The 25329-nt window shown below is 39.3% G+C and overlaps 1 protein-coding gene across 2 annotated transcripts in view; it reads right to left on the bottom strand.

Moving 5' to 3' along the window:
- Nucleotides 1-25329, bottom strand: part of LOC121740232 (TELO2-interacting protein 1 homolog) — a 34842-nt gene that overhangs the window by 7626 nt on the left and 1887 nt on the right. The window contains exons 4-16 of one of the 2 annotated variants that reach the window (XM_042132868.1): nt 24721-24913; nt 24295-24433; nt 23710-23878; nt 22373-22572; nt 21855-22085; nt 21146-21231; nt 10293-10422; nt 9384-9545; nt 5782-5994; nt 4152-4294; nt 2335-2430; nt 1269-1566; nt 589-883 (exon numbers count right to left, since the gene is read on the bottom strand). In XM_042132868.1, coding sequence (XP_041988802.1) covers nt 589-883; nt 1269-1566; nt 2335-2430; nt 4152-4294; nt 5782-5994; nt 9384-9545; nt 10293-10422; nt 21146-21231; nt 21855-22085; nt 22373-22572; nt 23710-23878; nt 24295-24433; nt 24721-24913 — 2355 coding nt within the window. The remainder of the gene's footprint in view (nt 1-588; nt 884-1268; nt 1567-2334; nt 2431-4151; nt 4295-5781; nt 5995-9383; nt 9546-10292; nt 10423-21145; nt 21232-21854; nt 22086-22372; nt 22573-23709; nt 23879-24294; nt 24434-24720; nt 24914-25329) is intronic. The other variant, XR_006037618.1, reaches the window with a different exon arrangement.

Below are 25329 nucleotides of genomic sequence, written 5' to 3'. Positions count from 1 at the left end.
ATCTGCGAAACGGCTGACGGTGCTTTTTTGGCTAGGCATGATCTCAATAATCATCCCTAAAATTTTCATTCGGTATAAAATCACTTTTCGCAATTATTTTTTTTACAACTTTGAAATACTCTCAGTTAACATTCCACCACGGGTGCGGCGACTGACGCTGATTATATTGATTGATAAATATTAAGCTACCGCTGGACAAAAATTTGGTCGGTATGAAATGACTTAGCAAAAAATAGCACGACCTATTAGTATTGTTGAGTTTAGGTACTTTGACACTTACTAGGGTAATTGAAGATATTTGTGACATGTTACTAATCCTTCTGAATAACTATAAAACGTCCGCAACACGGTTATGAATGATACACTTTTATTCCTTACCCAAAAAATAATAAAACTATGCTTATATACAACTTTTTATCCTCTTTCATTGAAAAAAACATAAAATAATTCGACGCGACCGATTGTTAATTTCAACGGCTTGGGGGGGCCCAAGCCGTTGAAATTAACAATCGGTTTATGAATATATCACCTAGTAAAAATTATTATCCTAGTTGCGGTTACTGTAAGTTGTAACAAATGTTCACTAACTTTACAGTGCGGCTGCGTATGAAGTCGCCGCAGAGCCTCGCCAACACTCGCAATAACTGCAGCGCGGCGCGCAGCACGGGCGGGTCGGCGCGTGCGGCCGCAGCGAGCGGTACCCACGCGGCGTGCGCGAGCGGCAACAGCGCGTCCTCGTGCGAGGCCAACAGCGGGAACGCCTCGCTCAGTACGCGCAACGCGAGCGCCGCACACCCGCTGTCGCCGCTCGCCGCGAACTGCACGCAGCGCTCCGCTACGTACACCACCGCGCGCGCGTGTTGCGGCAGCGGCGCTGCTTCCGCTACACAAATACACCGTGTCATTGAACGTTTATTATCTAACATACATAGTGGAGATGTAACGTAAACCAAACTTTTTAAAAACATGTTAGTGATTATGAATTGAGAAATTCACATATCAATGGGACAGTGGCTAATAATACTACGGTCGCAACAGTCGGTCAATCAGAGTGCAGTTCGTAGCACAGTGTTTGGCGGAATCAGTAATTGTTAGGCTTGATGGTATCAAAATAAAAGACTTACTATAATGAATAGGAGTAAGGCGTAAAGTATCAAAAGTGAAAAAAATACTTCAAAAGACATCCAAAAGGACAAACAGCATCTGTGGACATAGCGCCTTTTCCAATTTTTTTTTTAAATTTACTATGCCAATAAACATAAACTTACGCTCAACGTTGTCATCGTAGTCTAGCATCTCTTCTTCTCTTCTAAGCTCGTCCTCCCTGTACATTTCTTCTGCGCTCTTCCCCGCATCTTCCATTTCTTCTGCCGCCATTAATTTCTCTGCCTCCCTCTGGTTTTGAATGTATTCGTTGAGATCATTTAGGATATGAATCTGTTCTGGGTCTTCCGGTTTCGTTTCTTCCGGGAACCACTGTCTGAGACGGGCCACAAACGTGTGGAACACCAGCAGAAACGAGTACAGATCTTGCTGGTAATATCTGTCGCAGCTCTGCACTAGAACCTAAAAAAAATATGTTGCCGGTTTTATGTTGTTAAGTTCGGTAATCTAGCAGGGATATAATATTTGAATTTGATGGAGATTTAACGCTACTTGTACTTCTCCCTAAGAATTTCTGCCTAAGAAGGAGGGGCATATTGTACCCAGTAATGAGACATAATATACCAAATGAAAGGACTTGAAAAGTTGAACATTTTGTTGTACAACAAAAAATCTCTAAACCATGGGAGAAAAAAGTTAACAAGGGTAGAAGGTAATTTTACAAAAATCACCCTGTATTATTGCATCAATTTATAGTGTTGCTGGTAAGGAATCATTTCTGGAATTTGGAAAGTAATCGTTTATACTTTATGGCAACTTGAGGAAAGTGTTGTATTTTAGTATATTGTTTCCACTTTCATATTTTAAATGTATGAGAAAAAAATAAGATGCTAAAAATCTATGAGACATTTTTTAGTCAATCAAGTAAGTACTCAAATCAATATTTCTGAGCGATTCAAAACTATCTAACTTTTCCCGTGTCGTTCTTTCTGCATGTTCAAAAGAATTAGATACTCTGCTTACTACTACTCTACTCTATAGTAAAGTGCAGTAATATTTTTAATAGGATTGTGCGTATTATACGTTAGAATGAGACAGGAATATTATACGCACGTATGTGTGTGATCATTCGTATGTGTTTACTCACGTCGTCAACGATGCCGTGCAGGTATTCGAGTATGGCGACGTCGCTGTACTGTATTGTGTGTGTGTTTGTGTGTATTTACTCACGTCGTCAACGATGCCGTGCAGGTATTCGAGTATGGCGACGTCGCTGTACTGTATCACCACGGACAACATCTCCAGCGCCGAACTGATACTCCACGCCTGTGAAAATAACATCAATTTGGGGTTATTTTCATAACAACCACAAACATTTTGCATGTATGTAAAACGAATAACATAATATTAATAAAAATGGCACGCATTACTGGGGTACTGTTACGTATTATTCTATTCTTACTAATATTATAAACTAGCGACCCGCCTCGTCTTCGCACGGGTATAAAATATACTATAGCCACTGAAAAAATGATTAAAATCGATTCAGTAGTTTGATTTATAGTCATTATTACTACCCGTGACCCGCATTGGCCGGTATCGCAAACGCTACGTCCTGCAATTTTTAAATCTGTAATATCTTCGAAAATATTCATTTAAATCATATGCTGTAAAGGGCCATATAGATCTACATTAAATCGATATAAGGATAAGGACTGTATTTATAAAAATTGCTTCGAAAATTAGCCATTATTTGTCGTAAAAAGTAAATGACAAAAAATGATAGTGTGGGATATCCATAAGAGATAGACATACACCATCGCAGAGTTTTCTGTAGACCTTTACAATGTGTACAATACTTGGTACATTATTTTGATAAATCTCGTAGGGTTCAGCCTGCGTTTGCAATGTAAGCGCCAAAAAATTTAATTATTCACGACATCACATTAGAAACTCCAACATTAACAGTATATCTCCACTATTTAATTAATGTTATAAGTTATTATACTTATAAACCCTTCTCTTGAATCACTCTACCTCTTGAACTCTTTAACCTCTTGAATACCGGGATGTGAAAATTCTTTTAAGCCTCAAATACCACGTTCTATGGCGCCATTTAAATTTTCTAATTTTTTTTTTAAGTTTTACAAAATTGCGCCAATCAGAAACTGATTTAGCGCGTTCTTTTTGTAGCCAACTTCATACTCTTAAAAATAATGCATAAAACAAACGAAATTAAATCTTAAACACTAAAATAAGTTACAAAACAGCGTAAGGTCGAGTGCATCAGGTGGCTCAATATCGAGCCGGTGGTACACAGAGGTATTTTACGGGTGGCTCGTTACGGTGTCGGTGGGGTTCAAGAGGTTAAAGAAAATCGCATCAAAATCCGTTGTGTACTTTTAAAGATTAAAGGGAACAAAGGGACATGAGGGAAAAAAGCGACTTTGATTTATAATATGTAGTGATGTGAAAGTGTGTCAGTCTTTCTGTAACCTATTCACGCTTAAACTCTTGAACCGATTTAGATGAAATTAGGGAAAGGACATAAGATAGTTTTTATAGATGGGAAAATGTACGGTTACCCTGAGATAAACAAATTATGTACTAGATGACGCCCGCAACCTAATACATAAATAAATATACAAAAAACTAGTTGACGCAAACTTTGTACTATCTTCCTTATTTTTCATTTTAAAACTGAAATTAGCCAAATCGGTTCAGCATTTCGTTTTAGCGAGACTAACAAACTATAAAATTATTAATATCTATATACAGTGTGTAACAAAAATAAGTGATAATACTTTAGGGTGTGTAGGTGTTCCTTGTAGAGAGCTCACTGTGAAAGTAGCAGCTCTGAAAGACGAAAAAAATTTTTCACTTTTGTATGGCAAGGGCCCGAGCGTCACGAGTTTCCCCATACAAAAGTGAAAACAAAATTTTGGTTTTTCAGCGCTGCTACTTTCACAGTCTACAAGGAACACGTACACACCCTAAAGTATTATCACTTATTTTTGTTACACCCTGTAGATAATATACTATTGTACCTTTTTTAGTCTAGTAGCGATCTGATTGGTACAGTAGTCAGCGTTTTCGGCGATGAGCGCGCCGACGGAGGCGTGGCCGAGCGCGACCGCGATGTTCGCCAGTGCGTGCGCGCCCGCCATCGACACAAACTCGAATTTGCTGCCTGTCCCGTATGTAATTAGTATAAAATTATACAGTAAGATAGGAAGGAAAATGTTTATCACACAACACAATAATATAAATTACATAGCATTAAAATACGATTTAGAAATAATTATGTGAATTTAAATTCGATTATCTTACAAATAACAATATTTACACAGCGTCGCCTTTTTTTTCTGGTAAATTAGAAACGTCACATGACAGACAAAAAAAGCGGACGTTGAATGAATGTACACTGCGTAAGTATTTTCATTATTAAGAGGATACACCAGGGTCGAGAGAAATTGAAAATAGGTATTTGAAAATGTATTGCTGTCTCACCAATCGCCTTTTTTTTCTGGTAAATTAGAAACGTCACATGACAGACAAAAAAAGCGGACGTTGAATGAATGTACACTGCGTAAGTATTTTCATTATTAAGAGGATACACCAGGGTCGAGAGAAATTGAAAATAGGTATTTGAAAATGTATTGCTGTCTCACCAATCTCAAGTCTCCCACCGCAGAGCGCGATAGAGGCAACACGACAAAAGTTCTAATAAAAGAACAGAAAATCTTCGATTCGTTGTCCGCTGATTCCTTCTCTAAAACTTAACCGATTTAAGTACTTTTTTCATTAAGAATTAAAACAAGGCTTGAGCTGTGTTCCTATGTTTTATTTTTTTTGTATATTTTAGTCAGTTTTGTTTTCTGGGTGTTTGAACACAGAGGAAAATCTTGCCATTTTTTTGGGTTTTTGGACGTTCTTATCTTTTTTAATAATAAAATTATGAAAAAAACGAAAACATAGGGACATGCTAATAGTGGCCATAGATATTTAGGAAAAAAATCATAACTCTACCGGCATTATCCAGGGAGGAAACAGGGGACAGCGTTTGTATGGGAAATCGGCGGTGTGGAATCCTCTTAAGGAGCTAATTTATTTTAGCGAGCCCCTAGACGAGCAATTTTATTTCGCAATATCACGTAATATTAATTAACTAATATTAAAATATGAATTGCGTAATATTATTTAACGTCTAGGGTTGTTAATGAACATTGCGTGCCTTTAATCTAATTGTCAAATAAACTGTTCAATAAACTTGAAGCGTGATATTGCACAATACAATTGATCGTCTAGGGGCCGCCTTTGATAAAATTTACGTGGAAGAGCCATGCTTCGGCACGAATGGGCCGGCTCGACCGGATAAATACCACGTTCTCACAGAAAACCGGCGTGAAACAGCGCTTGCGCTGTGTTTCGCCGAGTGAGTGAGTTTACCGGAGGCCCAATCCCCTACCCTATTCCCTTTCCTACCCTCCCCTATTCCCTTCCCTACCCTCCCCTATTACCCTATTCCCTCTTAAAAGGCCGGCAACGCACATGCAGCTCTTCTGATGCTGCGAGTGTCCATGGGCGACGGAAGTTGCTTTCCATCAGGTGACCCGTTTGCTCGTTTGCCCCCTTATTTCATAAAAAAAAAATATTAAAAGTTAAATAATCACTCACCGACAGCCTCTAGCACGAGCGTGAGCGTACGCAGCAAGTGCGGGCGGTAAGCGGGGCCGAGGCGTCGCGCCGCCAGCTCCAAGCCCTCCGCCATTAAACACCGCCGCAGCACGCCGCGCCGCGCCGCCGCCGCACTCGCGCGGGACTGCGGCCGCCGCGGGTGGAGGTAGCTGATGCCCGTGTACCGCGTCTCCGTCGCGCCCTCGTATAAACCTGCGGATGTTAGGGTATGTATGTACAGTCAAATGTATGAGGCCATGAAAAGTGATTTTGGTGATAAACAACATGGTTTTCTTCGGAAGCGTTCAACCACGTCTAACTTGGTACTATCCCACGACTTTATATCTAACGGCATGGATCAGCGTGCGCAAGTCGATGCGATCTATACTGATTATAGCAAATGCTTTGATCGTATAGATCACCGATTGCTTCTTATGAAGCTATATTCAAAGGGTATTCACGGCGATCTGTACAGATGGTTTTGCTCTTATATTCACAATCGTACTCAGGCTGTAGTGCTTCAAGGATACACATCTGGTTGGAAATCTGTGCCTTCTGGTTTGCCACAAGGTTCGATCCTGGGTCCCCTTTTATTTCTGTTATTTATTGCGGATGTTAAACGATGTTTTGTGTATTCTTATATTTTACTCTTTGCGGATGATATGAAAATACACAAAATCATTAAAAGCATTTTTGACAGTTACCTACTCCAAAGTGACCTCAATAGATTTGAAGACTATTGCTATCGTAATAAACTTCAGTTAAACGTATCAAAATGTTTTTACGTTAGTTATACACGTCAGAAATACACAATCGATTCTAAATATACTCTAGGTAATTAATTTTTAACTAAAGTTAACAGCATTAGGGACCTAGGAGTTATCTTTGATAGAGTTTTTGACGTGGGGGAGCCATGCTTCGGCACGAATGGGCCGGCTCGACCGGAGAAATACCACGTCCTCACAGAAAACCGGCGTGAATCAGCGCTTGCGCTGTGTTTCGCCGAGTGAGTGAGTTTACCGGAGGCCCAATCCCCTACCCTTTTCCCTTCCCTACCCTCCCCTATTTCCTTCCCTACCCTCCCCTATAATTCCCTTCCCTACCCTCCCCTGTTACCCCTTAAAAGGCCGGCAACGCACCTGCAGCTCTTCTGATGCTGCGAGTGTCCATGGGCGACGGAAGTTGCTTACCATCAGGTGACCCGTTTGCTCCTTTGTCCCCTTATTTCATTTAAAAAAAAAAGTAAGCTTCTATTTGACCAGCACATCGACCATATCGTAAAAAGTGCTAATAAAGCACTTGGTTTCATTATGAGACAGTCTGCTAGTTTACGATCGATTAAGACTATCAAGATCCTATATTGTTCTTTCGTTCGTATGCGTCTCAAGTCTGGAACCCCCAATATGAAATTTATCGATCACGTATTGAGGGTGTGCAAAGAAAATTTTTGAGATATGTTGATTATAAGGTACAGCAATGTTCAGATAACTATTTTCATCGCTGTAAAAGGTATCATCTTTTGCCACTCACACTCAGGCGTCAAATCAGTGACATATGTTTCTTACGGCCGTTCCCAATATTTGATCTATCTCTGGTTTTGCCCTACTAGAGATAGGAATAACTTACATTAGACATTAGAGACATATATTTTATGTCAAATGTGAGCTATTCCTATCTCTAGTAGGGCAAAATCAGAGATAGATCAAATATTGGGAACGGCCGTTAGTGAACATCGCAAATGGTTCCATCGACTGCCCTGAATTACTTTCTAAAATAAATTTACGGACCAACAGACAAGGATTTTGTCACCGGCCTTTACTTGATGTACCTTCTGCAACAACTAATAATAGAAACAATGGATTCTTCTTACGAACCACTCATGCTTTTAATTAAGTATCGCAAGACATGGATATTGACCTATTCTGTACTAAATCTAACGTTGTAAAACGACTATTGGCAAATGAATTCTTTGATTTTTTATGTTTTTTTTTTTATAAAATTGGGGCCGTCTATGGACATAGTTCGTCCATATCCTTTTTTTGTTATTTTATTATTTACATTTTTCGCACCAAGGATAATTGAATTAATATTATAAATTTTAATTAATTGTAGTCCATGACGCCATGGACATTTGATTAGAATTGTATGATTGTGTTTGGAGTACCTACATAATTACTATTTTTGGTTTTGCTCATAACTTTAATTTATATTGATACTAGCTGTCCCGGCAAACATTGTTTTGCCATATAAATAATTTTAGGTATGAAAAATAGATGTTGGCCGATTCTCAGACCTACTCAATATGCTCACAAAATTTCATGAGAATCGGTCAAGCCGTTTCGGAGGAGTATGGCAACGAAAACTGTGACACGAGAATTTTATATATTAGATAATTATAAAAGTATATTTAAATTATTGTTATATTCTTAAGTTTGTTTCTCTCTATCTTTCCAAAATTTGTAGCAGATTAAGTAATATAGTTCGACACATTTTTGCTGACTTGTATTATCTTTTTACATACATGTGGAGGCTTGTAATTAGTTATTTGTTTATCTTAATTATTATTAGTTATTTGTTTATCTTAATTAGTATTAGCTATTTAAGTAATTAGTCTAAGCCTTCTGAATATAAAAAAAAATGTTTTAACCAGGGCCCCCGCTACCATATGTGCAATGTGTGCAATGCACACGGGGCACATCGTTTAGGGGCACCAAAACCAAGGGACAAAAAAATTTTAAAAGAAAAAAAAAATTGGTTTATTTTTGCACTTTAATGGTAGGGAACTTTTCGTGCGCGAAACCGACTCGCACTTGGCCTATATTTTTTTGCTATCTACCATAGAAAAATATTCAAAATGCCTTAAGGGGCGCCAAAGTCCTTTTTTGCACACAGGCGCCAGTATCCCTTACGAGGGCCCTGGTCTTAACTGTGATTGTGACCATGAGTGTGTTTGAAATTCTATTTGCCACCAGGTGCCGCAGTGTAGCCTTAGGGTCTATAGTGCTACTGTCATATGTTACTATTGATATACTCATAATATGTAACAGTGCTTTACGAAATGACTGTATGTGTTCTGAATAAAGAAAATATAATACAAAAATAAAAAAATACGATTTGGCTGTCAGTGTTGTGCTTTTGCGCACACAGATACCACGGTAAAACATAGAATTAATCTATTTCAGCAGTATTTTGACTGTCTGGTATCAGACACAGTCTCGTCTAATCAGGCCCTTATAATAATTATTGTAATGCTTAATGTTATAGAGAGTTGCCACTTGCCTACGCAGTGAACTTACTGCATAAAATTAAAATAATTTACAACAATTACAATAATTTGACCATTGCAATCGTTTTGGAGAACTTTGGAATATGATTGGTCATTCATAACTTGCATTGCACGACTGTTTAGATATCAGCCGCATAAAGGTCACAGCACACATATCAACTCGGAAAGGGATCGTCACCGTATCGCCTTTCAATATTGTTTGTATGAAACTCCCTACTGCAACGCACACTAAGCGGAACCGTAACCTAATCGCCTCGCCTTAATTCGGAAATTAACTCGCTCGCCTACGAAACAGTGTTATATTATGATCTATTACCAGGCACGCTGTCCTTGGTCCACGCGTGTGGGTCGTACACGGTGACGTCATACGTGTCGGGGGGCGGGGCGGGGGTGGGGTCCTCGAGCGGGCACGCCCACACCTCCTCCGCGGTGTACTCGCACACCAGTCGCCGAGCCAGCGACTCGTCTGTGTCCGGACCTGCATGAGACGCAAAAATATTAATTACTACACGTACCACGCAGCTTCGCTCGCGTAAATTAGGAATTTCACATACAAATTAGCCCACAAAAAATAACCTATGACCCTTCACGTGGTCTACTATTTATCTGTGCCAAATATTTTACACGTGGGAGAGCCATGCTTCGGCACGAATGGGCCGGCTCGACCGGAGAAATACCACGTTCTCACAGAAAACCGGCGTGAAACAGCGCTTACGCTGTGTTTCGCCGAGTGAGTGAGTTTACCGGAGGCCCAATCCCCTACCCTATTCCCTTCCCTACCCTTCCCTATTCGATTCCCTTCCCTTCCTATCCCTACCCTCCCCTATTACCCTATTCCCTCTTAAAAGGCCGGCAACGCACATGCAGCTCTTCTGATGCTGCGAGTGTCCATGGGCGACGGAAGTTGCTTTCCATCAGGTGACCCGTTTGCTCGTTTGCCCCCTTATTTCATAAAAAAAATAACAAAAAATGTTCCAGTAGTTTAAGAGAATGGTCTTTTTAATATTTTTTCCAGCCAGATAAGCTATCCACAACTTATCTGACAGATAGAGTTAAGTTGTGGATAGCCTATCCGCCACTTATCAGGAAGTGGTGAAACAGGCCCTAAATCTTCTTTAAATTAACCTCTTGACCATTTTTCAAAATATTAGAATTGATTATATTGACACATTTAAACACGATCAAAGCGCCATTATATCAACTTATTTATCGCGAGACTCTATACCTGTAGCGATCCAGTTTATAAGCAGTATGGGCTCTGTGGCTCCCGCACGAAGTTCGTCAAGCAGCACGTCGAACAGCAACGCCGCTGCCGACAGCGAGCCCAGCGCGCCGCACACCGCGCGTAAACGCTCCTGGGATATAATAAAAATAATGTACACTAGTTTTACTATTAGACGAATAACTAACAGTAAAACAATTGCCGTGTTTTTGCATAAATGGAGGCCGGAAAAATTATAGTTATCGTGTTCATCCACTCACGACTTCAATTGGAAGGAATTTCCTTCCGTATCTACCCCCGAAAATATTTGACTTATTTCCTCTCGAGGTTTTTACCAAATATCTAGATTCTAGAGGTTGCGATAAGCCATTAAGGATATAGAATTTACTATGTGGATATAGAAAGGTGCCAAAAATACGCACATACAACAGGGTGCAATTAAACCTTTCTGCCAAATTTTTCCCAGGGCTTAGGAGAGTCCAATAAACCAAAAAAATAGGGTGTTATTTTTTTACAATAACATATTTTATCCCAATCAAATTCCTTGCAGCATGGTCACTTCATACAAAATACGATTTGGCGCCGGCCGGTCTGTCGCCAACTCGCCACACGGGCGCATCTAGGCAACGTTGGGGTTGGGGCTGACGCGGTGGTGACGCGGGGGGGCCGGCCGCCGCCCGGTGACCGGTCGGTACTCGCAGAGTAGACAGAATGATAGAGTATGCCGTCTTAGAACTGATGTTGAAATTTTTAAATTTGACTGATTATATTTATTATGTATATATACGACGTATATATACATAATAAATATTATGACGAAAATCGTCGCTGGGGTTGTTAACTTGTTACCTACGAATTTAAAAATATGACATATTCGATGGACGTATTCCTCTTTGGTCGTATTGTTGTTTGTGTTTTGGCGCATGTGATTAAAATTGTCAGAAATCTCAGAATCCAATTTTGAAATCTTTATTTTAAATATTTAAAAATAAATTATATCAGCCAGCGCGAGGCACAACCCGTTCATAATCCTAGTGAAACCCGACGAATTTGACAGATATTGAAACCTGTCCGTTTCTTCGCAGTCGAACTACTGGTAGTTATGTCTATTGTGGTACTCGGTTGCAGTCGCAGTCCGCGCAACGTGATTTTTTGTTTGTCACCGCCCGCCCGCCGCGCGTAATAATTAGTGTGTATGACAATGTATTCTAACTAGAGATGAAACGGATAGTAGTTTGGCCGGATACCAGATACCGGATATTCGGCCAACCACATGGCCGGATAGCCGAATATCCGGCGGATTTTAGCCGTTTGGTGCAAAGCACACAATATACTTGCGTAGGCGGCCTGTGAGCTGGATTTTTATCTCAAGTCAGTGCACATTCACTATCGTGACCCTTATTCTTGGTGGGCCAAACAATTCCCTTTAACAAAGTTTGCCAAAATCTATCTTTCAGCACCTTGTGAGTTGTGTGTACAGCAAAACCGCCTGCTACCTCTCAACACAGAGAAGTTGGTTTTTATTTACCATAATTTGCCCTTAGTGCAGTATGAGTACTAATTAATTCATTTTCTACTGTAGGGGCGAGGACCCCTACACTACAACGATGGGCAGAAAGGAAACTGGGGTTACCTGGTGGCTGAGACAGCTGGGCAGATGGGCTGATAGGGCTGATAGGGCTGATGTGCTGATGCTCGTAGTCACACGACACTGTCACCTTCTATTTCACTGAGCTGAGGATTTATCGCGAATCACGGGAACGGCTAGCCGATATTTTTCGTATGTAACGATCGCGCGCCGGTAATGGACTGTGTCGAACTGTATGTCAAACGTATGACAGCTGACAGCGCAGACTCATGCGCAGTGTTGCCAACTGCCACATTCGTCGCGCTAAAGTTTGGCGCGAACATCCTGGGGGGGCCCGGCAATGGGCGTGAGCTGATCCCCATCTTGAGCTGAATCCAGTGGGAGCCGGGCAATCTTGCCGACAGGTCTCCGCAGCTGGCCTTGTGAGGTGGCCAAGTCCACAACTCTGATGACTCCATCCTTCCCAGGTAGTAGGCGTGTGATTCTTCCCATCTTCCATTGGAGCGGAGGCAGATTGTCTTCTTTGAGCAGAACCAGTTCCCCAATTTTGGGTGGAGAGGAAGAGGAAAGCCATTTGGAGCGGATTTGAAGGGTATGGAGGTAGGACTTGGTCCAGAGAGCCCAAAAGCGCTGAGACAGAGATTGAATGAGCTGAAAGCGCTTAAGGGGGGAGATGACTCTGTCATCTATTGTGTGCTCGGGAAGAGCTGTGAGCGGACGGCCTATGAGGAAATGGCCGGCTGTGAGGGGCTGATAGTCCGTAGGATCGGACGATAGTGGGCTGATAGGCCGAGAATTTAATACGGCCTCAATTCTAGCGAGCAGAGTTGAGAATTCCTCAAATGTGAGGCGTTGTTCACCGATTACACGGTAGAGAAGTTGCTTGGTAGATTTAACATTAATCTCGTGGATGCCTCCCATCCACGGGGCCTTGGGCGGATTAAGTAACCAAGTCATATTTTGAGCTGAGAGTTTATGGGAAATGGCGTCATTATTGTCATTGAGAAATTGTTGAACTTCTAGGAGCTGATTCCTAGCACCTACATAGTTTGTGCCGCAATCGGAACGTATTAAAACGGGAACACCGCGACGTGAGCAAAATCTTTGTAACGTGGCAATAAATGCATCTGTAGAAAGTGCGGATACGGGTTCCAAGTGAACCGCCTTTGTAGTGAGACAAACGAATATACAAAAGTAACCTTTTATTAACTTAGCATTTCGTAGTTGACTCGATTTAAGTAAAAATGGACCGGCGAAGTCTGTAGACACGTGACTAAATACGGGCTGAGGTATAACTCTGTCGGCTGGAAGGTCAGCCATGACAGGCATTTCGGGCTGAGCGCGGCAACGGAAACATCTTATACATTTATACGTTTTATGTCGAATGATGCGGCGTGCTGATAATATCCAGAATTGTTGACGTAATATAGCGTGTAATGTATCGGTGCCAGGGTGACAATGAATACGATGATAGTGATCGATGATAAGGTCTGTGAGCGAACTAGAACTAGGCAGTATGAATGGATGCTGTGCATCGTATGTGAGTTCCGAGCGAGTGAGTCTACCACCTACTCGAAGGAGACCGTCCTGCATAAAAGGTGATAATCGTTGTAACCTAACTGTGCAGAGTTTGTTAATTTGCAGGCGGTGAATGTCTTCTGCGAATGAGTTCTGTTGAACAGAGCGGATCCAGAAGAGCAGAGCTTGTCTACGTTCATTTACAGTTAGCGGACCTAGTTCTCGCGAGTGTGTAGGTAATTTACAGTTAGAAATAAATCGTCGCATGTACGCTGTGACGCCGATAAGTTTATCTAATGAGCTGAATCGTGTAAGAAGATCACTATCTATACCGGGGATTGTGAAATGACATGGAACTTGTTTAGGTTTGAGTCCAGGTAATTCCTGTCGAGTATGAGCTGAAGGCATCTTGGGCCAGGTATCCTCTGGCAGTTTGAGCCAAGAAGGAGACCACCATAAACTATGCGAAAGAAGAGAATGTGCTGAGATTCCTCTGCTGGCACAATCAGCAGAGTTTAAGTGTGTAGGTACATGACGCCAGATGAGTGAGAGAGAGTTATTAGTAATTTTGGTTACTCTGTTAGCTTCAAATGTTTGTAAACGATGAGTAGGAGTTTTAATCCACGCGAGTACAATGGTGCTGTCTGACCAACAGACGTGTTGAGATATTGTTAGATGAGCGGAGAGATGTTGAGAGACACGAGACATGAGTTGAGATAAAAGTGTAGCCGCGGATAATTCTAATTTTGGAATTGTGAGTTTATTTTTAATAGGGGCTACCTTAGATTTAGCAATTATGAGTTGAACGTTAGCCGATCCGTCGTGATTTAATTCGTGTAAATATACGACTGCAGCAAAACCATTTTCTGAGGCGTCTGCGAAGCCATGAAGTGAGTATGTAGAAGTTAATTTGTGCGGAGCTACGTGTCTGGGAAAATGTATGTTTGAGATGTGCGGAAGATCATGAGAAATGCGCTGCCAGTCTTGTGTAATGTTATCTGGAGTGGGGTCGTCCCAATCCAATTTGAGCAACCATAATTTTTGTAGAAGTAACTTTGCGCGGAATATGACAGGAGTGATCCAACCGTTTGGATCATAAAGAGAAGCTACAGTGCTGAGTATGGATCGCTTTGTTATGTGAGTAATTGGCGGTAGTGAAATGTGATATGTAAATTCATCAGACTGCGGAATCCATCTAATACCTAAAACCTTAACAGATGGAGAGTCTGAGCTGATGTCAAAGTCCTTAGGCATTTCGCATTGATCATCTGGGAAACGTTGTAAGAGTTGAGGAGTGTTAGATTTCCATTTACTAAGCTGTGCTGCTGGAGGTGCTGAGGTATGCGCGCGCGGCGAAAGATCGATCGCGGTAAGGCGAGTAATTAAGTCGAAGTACCTAAGTGCTAAGTTAACAAAAACAACTGTAAATATTTCAATGAGCTGAACAATAATAACACTTAATGTAATAGGCACAAACTATGTGATGTATGAAAGTTTCTTTGTTCCTACAACCCGACGGAATTATGTTGAAGATATTTTTATATTGGTATTTGGGCTGAAATATATTCGGGGATTTAATTTAAATGCAATATAGACGCAATATATGGGCTGAAAATAATGCGATTACAATTATACAATAAGATGATAGGGGATTAAATTACCTATGCAAATTATTACTTAATATGGCGGACGAACAAAATCGTATTTGGCAAACTTGCAAAAATATTGCCGTAAGGGGGTAAAAAATGGGCGGAGGCTACTTTATTCGATAGAATATTAGTAATAAAATGGGATTCTAATAAGATTAGGCAGAAATATGAGCAGAATGAACTGTAGTTTTAATTTTCGCCGGGCGGGGCATTAAAGCGGGTGGATGAAAAAATTTCCTAGGAGGCTCGTATGGACCAGGGAGTGTGCTGAAGGGCTCGAAATGACCAGAAAGGTCACTGGACGGCTCGAAAGGACCAGAAAATGTAGGGGCGAGGACCCCTACACTACAACGATGGGCAGAAAGGAAACTGGGGTTACCTGGTGGCTGAGACAGCTGGGCAGATGGGCTGATAGGGCTGATGTGCTGATGCTCGTAGTCACACGACACTGTCACCTTCTATTTCACTGAGCTGAGGATTTATCGCGAATCACGGGAACGGCTAGCCGATATTTTTCGTATGTAACGATCGCGCGCCGGTAATGGACTGTGTCGAACTGTATGTCAAACGTATGACAGCTGACAGCGCAGACTCATGCGCAGTGTTGCCAACTGCCACATTCGTCGCGCTAAAGTTTGGCGCGAACATCTACTTTAAACTAAAACTAGTTATATTTCTTAAGACTTACTAAATAAAGTATATAATTACTTAAAAATATATTTTTTTTATCCAGATCTTTTTTAATTCGGCCGGATGCCTATCCGGCCGAATTAAGCTTGAAAGTGTTGTTAAAAGTAAATAAGATAAATTATGTAAGTAAGACTTAAAGGTTTTGATTTTTAATTAGTTGTACCTAAGTACCATCGAGGAAGTTGATTCCTATGCAATTGACTGACCAACGTTATTTGGTCGAATATGTCAATTCAATGTTAATTGTGATCGGCTGTTGTTTTTAACTAATGTGTAGAGTTTTTAGATTATTTTCGTGCGGCTGACACATCCATACTAATATTATAAATGCGAAAGTATCTCTGTCTGTCTGTCTGTCTGTCTGTCTGTCTGTCTTGCTTTCACGCCAAAACTACTGAACCGATTGCAATGAAATTTTGTATACAGTTATTCTAGAGTCTGAGAAAGGACATAGGCTACATTTTGATGTGGGAAAATATCTTATTTCCATGAAAATTTCGATGAAAATGAATTCGCATTGCGCGTGGCCAGCGCTCATCCCGGGGGTCCTGGGTTCGAGTCCCGCAGGCGGAACAAAAAGTTTTCAATGTTCCTGGGTCTTGGATGTGTATTAAAAGAAAATTTCAAAAATCTTAAACATATTTTATGTATAATATTATAAAAAATCCAGAAATATATCGATGGAATGAACATTTTAGTTCTAATACGATTCAACAGATGGCGTTTTATTTTTTACTTTATTGTAACATAGAACTAATCATACTTATTAGTTAGTATGTTTTTGTTTATAGTTTTTAATACGTTAGAATATTATGTTTAATAATATTATCACTTGGTATAATAATAATCAATCTATCTTATCTTATGTAGAACTCCTACTGCATTTCTAATCCATACTATCCATACTAATCCATACTAATATTATAAATGCGAAAGTATCTCTGTCTGTCTGTCTGTCTGTCTGTCTTGCTTTCACGCCAAAACTACTGAACCTATTGCAATGAAATTTTGTATACAGTTATTCTAGAGTCTGAGAAAGGACATAGGCTACATTTTGATGTGGGAAAATATCTTATTTCCATGAAAATTTCGATGATAATGAATTCGATTGCGCTTGGCCAGCGCTCATCCCGGGGGTCCTGGGTTCGAGTCCCGCAGGCGGAACAAAAAGTTTTCAATGTTCCTGGGTCTTAGATGTGTATTAAAATAAAATTTAAAAAATCTTAAACATATTTTATGTATAATATTATAAAAAAATCCAGAAATATATCGATGGAATGAACATTTTAGTTCTAATACGATTCAACAGATGGCGTTTTATTTTTTACTTTATTGTAACATAGAACTAATCATACTTATTAGTTAGTATGTTTTTGTTTATAGTTTTTAATACGTTAGAATATTATGTTTAATAATATTATCACTTGGTATAATAATAATCAATCTATCTTATCTTATGTAGAACTCCTACTGCATTTCTAATCCATACTATCCATACTAATATTATAAATGCGAAAGTATCTCTGTCTGTCTGTCTGTCTGTCTTGCTTTCACGCCAAAACTACTGAACCGATTGCAATGAAATTTTGTATACAGTTATTCTAGAGTCTGAGAAAGGACATAGGCTACATTTTGATGTGGGAAAATATCTTATTTCCATGAAAATTTCGATGAAAATGAATTCGCATTGCGCGTGGCTAGCGCTCATCCCGGGGGTCCTGGGTTCGAGTCCCGCAGGCGGAACAAAAAGTTTTCAATGTTCCTAGGTCTTGGATGTGTATTAAAATAAAATTTCAAAAATCTTAAACATATTTTATGTATAATATTATAAAAAATCCAGAAATATATCGATGGAATGAACATTTTAGTTCTAATACGATTCAACAGATGGCGTTTTATTTTTTACTTTATTGTAACATAGAACTAATCATACTTATTAGTTAGTATGTTTTTGTTTATAGTTTTTAATACGTTAGAATATTATGTTTAATAATATTATCACTTGGTATAATAATAATCAATCTATCTTATCTTATGCAGAACTCCTACCGCATTTCTAATCCATACTATCCATACTATCCATACTAATCCATACTAATATTATAAATGCGAAAGTATCTCTGTCTGTCTGTCTGTCTTGCTTTCACGCCAAAACTACTGAACCGATTGCAATGAAATTTTGTATACAGTTATTCTAGAGTCTGAGAAAGGACATAGACTACATTTTGATGTGGGAAAATATCTTATTTCCATGAAAATTTCGATGAAAATGAATTCGCATTGCGCGTGGCCAGCGCTCATCCCGGGGGTCCTGGGTTCGAGTCCCGCAGGCGGAACAAAAAGTTTTCAATGTTCCTGGGTCTTGGATGTGTATTAAAATAAAATTTCAAAAATCTTAAACATATTTTATGTATAATATTATAAAAAATCCAGAAATATATCGATGGAATGAACATTTTAGTTCTAATACGATTCAACAGATGGCGTTTTATTTTTTACTTTATTGTAACATAGAACTAATCATACTTATTAGTTAGTATGTTTTTGTTTATAGTTTTTAATACGTTAGAATATTATGTTTAATAATATTATCACTTGGTATAATAATAATCAATCTATCTTATCTTATGTAGAACTCCTACTGCATTTCTAATCCATACTATCCATACTAATATTATAAATGCGAAAGTATCTCTGTCTGTCTGTCTGTCTGTCTGTCTGTCTGTCTGTCTTGCTTTCACGCCAAAACTACTGAACCGATTGCAATGAAATTTTGTATACAGTTATTCTAGAGTCTGAGAAAGGACATAGGCTACATTTTGATGTGGGAAAATATCTTATTTCCATGAAAATATCGATGAAAATGAATTCGCATTGCGCGTGGCCAGCGCTCATCCCGGGGGTCCTGGGTTCGAGTCCCGCAGGCGGAACAAAAAGTTTTCAATGTTCCTGGGTCTTGGATGTGTATTAAAATAAAATTTTAAAAATCTTAAACATATTTTATGTATAATACTAGCTGTTGCCCGCGACTTCGTCCGCGTGGACTTCAGTTTATAGCGCGCGATGTCAACAAAATTGGTGTCAAAAGCTTTTATAAAAAAACCCTGGTACCCCTTAAATCAATACAGCTGTGCAGTGTGCACACAATAAGTATTTCATTTTTTTATATTAAACTTTATATTTTATGCCAAATTTTAAAGCTTATTTAGCCCTCCAATTACACAACTTTACCCATAAACTATTTATCATTGATAGATTTAAGGTTACGTCACTGCACAGATAAAGTACTGAGTTATTTAATACCGTAGAATAGATATAACAATCGAAAAAAATCGAAACTTAAAAAGATGATACCACGTCTTATAGAAAGACTTTTGAGCAAGCGTCAGCGCGATGTAGAAGACGCACGGCGCCATCTATTATGAATTGTTGGAACTAACTTAATTTGAACAAATTTACGCATTTTCACCCCCTTACAACCCTTTTTTCCAGTAAAAAAGTAGCCTATGTCCTTTCTCAGGCTTTAGACTATCTGTATACAAAATTTCATTACAATCGGTTCGGAAGTTTTGGCGTTTGGCGTGAAAGCGAGACTGACAGACAGACAGACAGACAGACAGACAGAGATACTTTTGGCGTTTGGCGTGAAAGCGAGACTGACAGACAGACAGACAGACAGAGATACTTTCGCATTTATAATATTAGTATAGATTATGTGCACACTGCATAGCTGTTTTTGGGTATTTTGATTAATTAAGGGCCGCGCTACACCGGAAGCACTTACCAGGGTTTTAAAAAGTTTTTAAATTTGACACAAATTTTGTTGACACCGCGCGCTATAAACTAAAGTCCACGCGGACGAAGTCGCGGGCAACAGCTAGTTATAATATAATTATCAAATATTTTGCCGCACTTTAGTGTAAAATTAAGGTTTTTAGATTTAGGGCTGAGTATGTAAGATTAGAAACTTGGCTCTACATGAGATCTCACTACTTTTTGACACGACGAACTATAAAATTATTATGTTCTCATCTTGGCAACATTTTTACATGAAAATATTTTTGGTGGGATAGTTATTTACCCAACATCACATTAAGTATCAACCACCATCTACACCGATACTACAATAATAACAAAAATTATTATTGTTATCAATAAAATACGTTTATGCGGGAGGGCGGGGCCGGGCGGCGCACGGCGTCCATATTTAGTGGTGTTTTCTAGGATAACTTTCGGAAGCTATTTCTCACCATTTTAGTATTGAGTGATTATAAAAGAAAAAATACGTGTATTCTTATTTTTATCAAGGATTAATATACCTAAATTTGGCAGGAAGGTTTAATTGCACCCTGTATACACTCAGGGTGATATAAACCTCCTTCTGACACAGTCAGAGCGTCGCATTTTATGCCTAAAAATCTAAATCATTTTCACAATAAAGGCTAACCAAAAGGTAAAAAAAAAATCATGAAGAATGATAAAATACTGAGAATGAATTGTGTCACAGTGTCACGTAATGTTTACAATTATTTAGTTTCTGTAAATGAAAGAGGATCGATTTAAAATATTATATTAAATCAAAATTACAAAAAAATCGGTCAAGTGCGAGTCGGACTGGCGCACGAAGGGTTCCGTACCGTTATAGAGCCAAAATTGGCCAAAAATTGTGTTTTTGTATGGGAGCCCCCACTTAAATTTATACTATATTTAAATACGAGCTTTTACCCGCGGCTTCGCTCGCGTTAAGAAGTATTATTATATACAAACTTTCATCCCCTATTTTAACCCCTTGGGGTTGAAATTAATCAAAATCCTTTCTTAGCGGATGCCTACGTCATAACATCTACCTGCAAGCAAAATTTCAGCCCGATCCGTCCAGTGGTTTGGGCTGTGCGTTGATAGATCACCATGTCAGTCAGTCACCTTTGACTTTTATATATAAAGATTATTATTGATTATTAAAGTACGCATATATTTAATTAGGGATTTTGTGACAAGTGTCTACCCGTTGCCATTATTTATATCGAGCAAAAAAGGCTAAAAAAATCATGTTTGTTGTATGGGACCCCCCCTTAAATATTAATATTATTTTGTTTTTAGTTGTTATAATTGTTGTTATAGCGGCAACAGATATTATACACAATCTGTGAAGATTTCAGAAGTCTAGCTATAGCAGTTGTTGAGATACAGACTGGCGATCGCACGCACACAAACACCGTGCCGAATTCTGGCAACGCCGAACAGTCACATTGGTGCGGCGTTGAGGCGTGCGTTAGGTTTTTTGCGTTACGTAATATCTTGATTCGGTCGCCGTGCTCAAAAATAACAAAAAAAAAAAGTAAAAAACAAGCTCAAAAAAATTTCGCCAGCGATAAAATCTTAAAAATTGGTGTTTTATAAAGAGTTAGTACCTCAGGTAAGCCGGGGTCTACGTTGAGCAGTGACCGCCACGGCGTGCCGCGCTCGCCGCCCGCGCACGCCACAGCCTCCGCCGCCTCTGTACAACATTCATTTATAAGTTTTTTTTAATTGTGTTTAGGAAGCAATATAATCAATAAAATCGCCACGAGGTATATTCTCAATTATTTTAATAGACTTTAAACCTGATAATTGTTTACCACGAGAGATGTTACGTGATCTCTCATCCGAAGTGGTCATTAGTAGACGGAAATATTATGCAAATAGAAACGGAAAATAACTAACGAAAATTTACCAAACATATTATTAGCCTCTTTAAAAATATATATTATCCATTTACGGTAAAAATTACTGCTATTAAAATAGAATAATCATTTATTTGCAGCTATTACTACTATTATAATAATTTCGAAGATAGGTACTGACATCTTAACAACCAATATTTTTATACAGATTTAAGCGTGTACGCATTAGAGCATGTCCACACGGGCGCTGCGTCATCGCAGCGTTATTACGAAGCAGTCTTAACGTCAACACCCCCTCGCTGCGCGCTGCTGTCACGACGCAGCGCGCAGTGTGAACACTTTGGTTATTTGTGTGTAAAACAAGGCAACGTCAGCGCTCCGTCGACGCAACGCTGACGCACAGCAGCCCCCGAGACAAAGCGTGTTGACGTCGCCGTGTCAACCGGCTCTTACGCACCACACGCGGTGCGTCGCGCGAGCAGCTGTGGTGGCACGTCCAGCGCCGCAGCGGCGACGAGTGCGAGCGCGGCGGGGCGCAGGCGGTCGTACGGGAGCGCCCGCCCCCCGGCCACGCCTCCTAGGCGCACATCGACGGACCGCCCCCCGCATCCGGCCCGCACCTCGCTCGCTGCTAGTACTCGCGCGTACCCGAGTACGGAGTCCAGGGCGTTTAGCTTACGCGATGTGTCTGTGAAGAAAATTAACATGATTTGGCTGACTTAATCTTAGCATGTAAAGCTTAATTAAAGTAAAATAAAGAGAAAAAAATAAAAGTAGTACTAAATCATAACGAATACTTTTGTTTAAACAAATTCAAAGACGCGAAACTATAATTAAAGTTATTAATAGTCTCAATTCATATTCAATTAAAACAAAAAGAAACATACAATACTTAAAGAGTATTTAATATTTATATACAAATGGTGGTTTCACTATCACACCAGAAACTATTTTCAGAGCTACTTACACACTTACCTATATTATTAAGCACTCTGGGCAAGTTATTGATGGCCAGTATGAAGTTATCCCGAAGACTCTCCATGGCCTCAACTCCGGGGTTTCTCGAGAAGTGGTCCTGGACAGCTTTGGAGCAGTATTCTGACACCTCCATGTATGGGTCATTGGTCAAACAAATAAGCACCTCTACACATAGTGGGAGGGATGACAACATTGTTCTGAAATTAACAATAGCATTGTTGTAAAGATTGCTTTAACTTTTATTCTATTGCTAGATGACGCTCGCAACTCCGTTGCGCCAAAGTTCGTTACCGCGCGAAAACCGTACGTTTTTCCAGGATAAAAAGTATCCTATGTTCTTTCCCGGTACTCAAAGTATTTCCATACCAAATTTTAGCAGAATCCGTTAAGGGCCAGTAGTCCCTAAAATTAGCAGGTTGTGATGTCTGTCAGTACAAATATCGACTTTAAGGACATTAAAATAACATTCATATCAGCACACCTTGTACAGTGGCGGTTACGCGCTCGCCGCGTGCCTTGATAATAGAAAATAGGAGGAAAAACCTTTTGTTTTTAGTAATACACAAATCAAATATATCAAATATATCAAATCGTTTACGTTAGGTTACGACACATATACTACATTTTTTGTTTTTTCTAGAAAGTGTGTAATTTAGCCATAAAATGATTTAATTATGAAAAACAGCATTATACCAGTCATCTTTGAGATTTTTTTCTATCGAGCAGAATTTTTCAAATTGTGTACTGATATACCTTTGCGTACTTATAGGAAATTTTCTCAATTTTAAAACGGTACTTATTTTATACTTAAGTAATGACATTTCCTTTACTAAAAACGTGTTTTAAAAAACCCATTTTACGTAGTTGCAACAACCACAGGGCCTTAAGCGGTTTGGGCGTGAAGAGGTAACAAATGGGCAAACACACTTTCACATTTAATAATATTACTAGCTGTCTCGGCAAACGTTGTTTTGCCATATAAAGTATTTCGCCCATATTATTTTATTAAAGTACCATGGCAACGTCCATTGCTATCCCTTCGCAGTTCGCACAAACAATGGTCGCCATCAGTGTCGAGTTGTAATAATTTACTATTATTTATTCAACAAATTATACACTTATCATTGATATAAAAAGTACCCAGTAGCCGATTATCAGACCTACTGAATATGCATAATTTGGTAAAAATCAGTAAAGTCGTTTCGGAGGAGTATGGTAACTAACATTGTGACATAACACATAAGAAGAAGGTTATGGATATTATAAATGCTAGGCTATTTAATATAGGTGTGCCATTGGTCAATTTTCATATTTTGCTAATAAAAGTAACTCACTCGCTGCAATCCACCAAGACTCGGTGACAGAGGACTGCTAACTCCTTCCTGACCCTATGGTGTTCGTGGGTCACCAGCAACACCACACTCTTGATCACCGTCTTCAGCTTCTCCCCAGCCATTGTGTACCACTCCCGAGACAGCTTTGTCGCAGTTTTCAATTTCCTATCTGAAATTACAATTACTTCTATATACAATAAAACTCAAAGGTGACTGACTGACTGATTGACATAGTGATCTATCAACGCACAGCCCAAGCCACTAGACGGATCGGGCTGAAATTTGGCATGCTACCTGCATGTTATAACGTAGGCATCCGCTAAGAAAGGATTTTGATAAATTCCAACCCCAAGGGGTTCAAATAGGGGATGAAAGTTTGTATATAATAATACTTCTTAACGCGAGCGAAGCCGCGGGCAAAAGCTCATTTATATTATAAAATTTTAAAATTGCACACCATGCAAAGAAAAATATTACAAAAAATAGCATTATAATTTGAAAAAAAAAATGAATTTGCATTACAAAGACTTTTCATGAGTGTATGGGTAAAAGTTTATGATATTAGTAAATAAATTGAATTGTTACCTCTTGTGGCCTCATCATCCCCTTCTTCTTTGTCCTTCAGCAAATTCATGAAATCCTCTGGTGTAATATCTTTGTTTGTTCTGAAGAATTTGTCGTTCATTGTGAGGCATAAAATCCTGCATATCGCATCTAGTGCTGCCTGCAATTAAACATTTTTTTATATAAATAATGCGTTTTACAACAAATAGAAGCTACATTGCTTTTATGTGTTGCATACTCAACACAATACAAGACAGTGATAAATACTGAATAGATTTAGATTAAAGTCATCAATAATTGTAATACTCTTTCGTCATCTTTCTCCCAAACGTCTTTCTCGTCGACTTTCTCCCAAAAACACACTGTTATTGTTGGATTATTGGCATAGGTGCTGGCATTTATGCTATTTATGCAAGAAACACTGCAGGCAAAAGCTGATTCACTTACCACAATAACAGCATGCCCCGGGTTGTCGGTGCAAGTGGCAACGTCTTGCAAGGAAGCAAGCACTCCGGGCAATATACTTGATGTCATGTGCACTACGGCCTTCTCTATAGCTGGGTCTGTTATGCGGCCCATTTTATCAGTTAGTGTTCTGTGACATGCTATGTGCGCATTCACAGAATCTATTGCAGCCAGCCTGAAAAGAATATTATCAAATTATAAATCTATTATAAAGATAAAAAACTATGCAATGTGTCCCGACACCTGTGTCTGAACCTTTGATGTTATGATGTATGGCATTGACAAATTGGCTCTTGTATATATCTGCATGGTGTCTTCCTACACTGTTTTTTGTATTTCTATTAATGTCATTGTGACTAACTACTGTATGAATTTTTTTTTTGCAAATATAACATTGTAAGCAATAACAATGTAAAGTACATTGTAAATTATTGTAATGTCATACATGTTCAATGTCTCTTAATACATTGACGGACAGTACCGCCCATAGACGTAAATATTTAAAAAATGTTAAAAAGCGATATGACAGTATGCCTGTCGACGTACGAGTTTAGGTCGAGCCACAGCTCATACGCTTCAAGACGATCGATT

Source organism: Aricia agestis, chromosome 3, assembly GCF_905147365.1.
Source record: "Aricia agestis chromosome 3, ilAriAges1.1, whole genome shotgun sequence".
Lineage (NCBI taxonomy): Eukaryota > Metazoa > Arthropoda > Insecta > Lepidoptera > Lycaenidae > Aricia > Aricia agestis.
Note: the sequence above shows the minus strand (reverse complement) of the source record. Positions and strands in the feature narration are given on the sequence as shown.